This window comes from Crocodylus porosus, unplaced genomic scaffold, assembly GCF_001723895.1.
Source record: "Crocodylus porosus isolate Cpor-Errol unplaced genomic scaffold, CroPor_comp1, whole genome shotgun sequence".
NCBI classification, from domain to species: domain Eukaryota; kingdom Metazoa; phylum Chordata; order Crocodylia; family Crocodylidae; genus Crocodylus; species Crocodylus porosus.
The window spans coordinates 7,365,790-7,370,478 of NW_017728910.1; the positions used below are offsets into that span (position 1 = coordinate 7,365,790).

The following is a 4,689-nucleotide window of genomic DNA, read 5'->3' on the forward strand; positions in this document are numbered from 1 at the left end:
TGGTGCTGGCTCCTACCCTGGGGGTCTTTAAGAGGAGGTTAGATGTACACCTTGCTGGGGTCATTTGACCCCAGTACTCTTTCCTGTCATGGCAGGGGTTCGGATTTTCCTGGTAGACACAGACCATTTGTACCTGGCCATAGTGAAATCTAATTATATTACATACTAGCAGGAATAGCTGCTTCAATAGCTAACAAATCTCTCTAGCTTTGGAAGATTTGAACTTGTAGCTATAATAGGGTGGGCAAAGCAGCCAAAGACACTGCAACTCTTCTTGATTAGGCTCAGACATCAACTAGAAATCCGAAAGAATGAACCGTCTATCCTTGTCAAAGCTATAGTTGAAAAATTTGTATTCTATACTATAAAAAGCCCAAGCTAGTATAGATCACAAGTAGCAATCCACTAACGTAGACAAGATAATGAAACTATTTAAACTCTATCTACACAATCATTTATAGTCATCATTCTATAGCAGTCCAAATGCCTTTGTTGAGACTTACTGTAACATTATTGCTAATGTAAGTGAGGTTTATGATTCTGTATTTTTGGCCATTGCATTAATGGTGTTCACAGACTCATTAACTGTGTTCCTATCTCCCCTAAGACTCCTTCACTTTTACACTGCAACCTACAACTACAGTTGAGTTCATTTCTGTGAGGTTCATGGAAGCTAACTGGCTGTGCTGGGAAACGTTGTCTTATAGACCTATATTACATCCAGATCAGACCTACTATATAATTGACCATTAATTATATCACTCGGTTATTCTGATCATTTTATAAATCAAAATGCATAAATTAAAAATAATTTTACCATTTTCATGAGACAAAATTGTACACTCACTATTTTCTATGTCCAAAGAGTTATAATTCTGAATCTTGTTAAAAAAAGCCCTGAAATTTAATGCAAACAGCTTAGCTAAAATTACCATTACCTCCATGGTTCTTCTTTTAGTTAATGTTATTTCAAAGTTCTTCCACTCCCAGCGTTGTTCTACAACATGAGCAAAAATCACATGTCCATTTCCACAAGCTCCAGCTATTTGAGTACCATCAATAGACCAAGCAATATTAAATATGCTGCCAGTATTTGGTTTCTCCAAAGCATATGACCACTAAAAAAAGAAGAAGACATATCTTAAAGACATTTTTATATGTGCTTTTGTCTGCTACATTCAACAAATACCACACTAAACAAATTACGATTGGACCCATGGACCTCCCTGCCCACTCCCACCCCCACTGGATCCAGAGCCCACAGTACTCATTCTGGGACCTGCACCACACGTCATTCCCACCAAAGCCTGTGGCCCCTTGCCACCTCCTTTTCTCCCAGGCTGGTTTGGGACTTTGCCATGCACAGCATGCATCCTGAACCAGGTGCCATGTACAGTGTGGGTCCCAGGGTGGGACTTGCATGCAGCACAGTCTCAGATGAACTAGGGTGGGTGCTGCATGAAGTGTGCGTTTCTGGCCCTGTACATATGGCTGATCCATTGGTGTGTGGGCAAACTAAGACCCAAGGATAGCACAGGGGGCCAAATCATGGAGTTCCATGGGCTGGATCCAGCCCATAAGCTGTACCTTTGACACCTTTGCTTTACACAGTCCAGATCCAATAAAAACCTAAACTTTAAAGTTAAAAATACAAAATATAAGGGCTGGAAGCTTTATAATGGCTTACAGTCAGAGGTACCAAACCACCCTGTTTGGTAAACTGATTTCAGACATAATTTACGTACTCAAGTAACTATCGATCGAAATATAACCAAACATATAAGGTGGAATATAGCAGAACAGGACACTACAACTTTTCACAATATCTTAGAACAAAAATTAATATCTTATCAGAAAGAAAACTACAAGAAAGGTTTAGTTAGAAAGTACACTTACACTGGAATTTTATCAAGAAAAGACAAGACTTGCTTTTGAAAATGTTGCAACAGTATTTGTAAATGAATACCAGTGGTAAGGACAAATGGTATCAAAGTTCTTTTCAAAGATAAAACATCCAGATGCATAGTGTGTCCTATATTATTTCTACTCACTGTAATGGCACGCAATACTTTTATACAATACTGAATCACTAACTTTGAAAGTACCTTGCAGATCTTCAAATCTAAAAAGCGAGTAAGACTAGTTTAGCTTAAAGAGCCTAAAGTGACATGGGCAAAGCCTAAAAAACGTATTTCAAAGTTTTGTTATCCATTAAAAACAAATAATGAAACCATTTTTCTTAAGGTGCTAGCAATTCAAACAGAAGACAAAATGCCATTATTTTTTATTACGCACCTTCCTGCTAATAGGAGTTTTCTCAGGTGGGAATGTCCATTTGGATGACTTCCCAAAGAATATGTTCCAATGGAAAGTGACTGGAAAACCTTCAAAGGTTTTATGAGGCTGACATTCTTTCATCTTCTTCTACTAGTTTATGTTATCTATATTCTCTTAAAGCACATTAATCAGTTTTTTTTAATACAAGTCCAAAAATCATTGGAATAGCAGGAAGCTCTTAATGTTCGTTGATAATTTAAGTGATTTGTCACTTAGAGAGCACAGAAATGATCTGATGAAACCAAAATCATTATACTGCCCTTCCAAAGCAGCTGCTATAATAGTTAGGCAGATATGCTGGGAGAGCAGCTTCAAAGGGACTATTTACCAAAGACTAAGTAACTCTGAACATGCCTGGAACCCTTCAGAGCCACTTTTCTGATGTTCTGAGTACTGCTGCTGCTACATTTAGCCTGAAGACAACAGAAGCTACCCCTACCACATTCCACAGCCTTTGAGAGGCCAAACAGGGAACTAAACCAGGGGAACAAACAAAAGGGATAAAGAGATGCATTTAAGCAGGAAATGCAAATGGAAGGAAAAAACAAGGAAAGTAAACAGATGTCCTACATGTGCCATTTTTGTGTATTACAACTTACTCTACCAGGTTTGAAGTTTAAAGGAACGGCTTACCATCTCTATGTTAGCATGATGGTAATTTAGACATGCTAGGAGACCACTTTTTTCTACACTTACAGCAAATACTCTATCTAGTCAGTGCCTGATTGTGAACTCACTATTTCTATTGGTGGGCAAGTAGTCTTACCAGACTCAATGGGGCTACTTAAATAATTGCATAAAATGAAAGTAAGACATTCATGACAGTTCTAGAGGAATAGACTCTTGCCCAAAAGTTTTAAACAATTTTTAAAAGTTATCTTTTACTGGGCATTTCCCAGTCTCCAACTTTCCATAATTCTTTCATTGTCCATTTCAGTTATTGGGCATTCTAATCTAATAGTATCTCCTCTGCTAGTAAGAAAATGGGTAATATTCAATCTTTATTTTGAAAAATGTTTTTTACTTGCTTTCTAAGGAGAAACTAATACTTTATCAGTCTTGCTGACCTTTTCATAAAAAGCTCTAGCTACTTTTATGTACCTCTCCCTTTCCATTCAGAGCATGTTAACTTGTTCCTGTAAGTGCCCTATATTACTTTGGTGTCCAGTGTTCGTCTGAAATTTTTTTCAATAAATGCATTTCTTGTTTTAAAAAAAAGTAAGTCTGTCCATACTATTTTCTTAAGGTTATGAACTACAGGTACATCAAGGTATCTCCTCTGTATTACCGCCTTGCTTCCACAAGGAAGTACCACTAGAATTATGTGTATCATTCATTTAGTATACACTATGTCAGGCTTATCTAACATATGGCCTGCAGGCTGCCATGCGGCCCGCCAAGCCATTTTATCTGGCCCGAGGCACCTGCTCCGCACTCCACAGTGGCGGCGGCGGCGGGACAGCAGTGAGGCGAGGTGGACAGGGCCAACCTGTGGGCGCCAGCTGGCAGCGAGGGGAGGGGAGCTGCTTTCCCCCATCCGGCCGGGCTCATCACGTGAGCCGGGTCCCGCCGGCACTGCCCTGAGGGCTGCACGGTGTGGGGCTGCCCCAGCCGTGACTGAACAAGCTGCGGAGAGTGCCTGGACTTCTCTGGCTCTGCCCCTTGCCCCTGCCGCGCGGCCAAGGGAGCTGCAGGGTGGCCCGTGCCCTGCCTGCGTGTGTGGTGAACAGAGGCACGGGTAAATTCCCGCGTGGAGGTGGGGGCGCCTCGGGGCTGGGCCGGGGCTGCGGGGCACATGGTTGCTGGAGCCAGGCTGGGCAGGAGGCAGGAGGAGCCCGGCCCAGAGGCGCCCTATGTCCAGCTACAACTTGGGATCCTAATGCCCCAGCCCTTATTTCATAGATTTCATAGACATTAGGGCTGGAAGGGGCCTCGGAAGGTCACTGAGTCCAGCCCCCCACCCAAAGGGCAGGAAGTCAGCTGGGGTCATAGGATCCCAGCAAGATAAGCATCCAACTTGCTCTTGAAGGCGGGAGCTGCTGGTCTGGTGCACCGTGAGGACTACACTAGATGCGCTTTGCTCCAAAGCAGGCTGCCAGCAACTGAATCACTGGAATCTTATGAGGGAGAGAGGCTGCATGCAGGTCCCTTGACACTTTGGTGGGCAAATGTTGCCTGTATGTGTGTTGGGTGCGGGTGCAGGCGTCCATATGTGAGGGCAACGTTGGGGTGAAAGGGTCAACAAGGAGTACGTGTGGGGGGGGTTCACAGTGATGTGGGGGGGCTAGGAGTGGGTGTAGGGATGAAAAGGGGGTGCATGTGGGGAAGGGTGTAGGGAGCATGCATGTGGCG

The 4,689-nt window shown here is 42.9% G+C and overlaps 1 protein-coding gene across 1 annotated transcript in view; it reads right to left on the reverse strand.

Moving 5' to 3' along the window:
• Positions 1-4,689, reverse strand: part of IFT80 (intraflagellar transport 80) — a 139,812-nt gene that overhangs the window by 44,940 nt on the left and 90,183 nt on the right. The window contains exon 8 of the mRNA XM_019532664.1: positions 939-1,118. Within this exon, the coding sequence (XP_019388209.1) occupies positions 939-1,118 (180 nt within the window). The remainder of the gene's footprint in view (positions 1-938; positions 1,119-4,689) is intronic.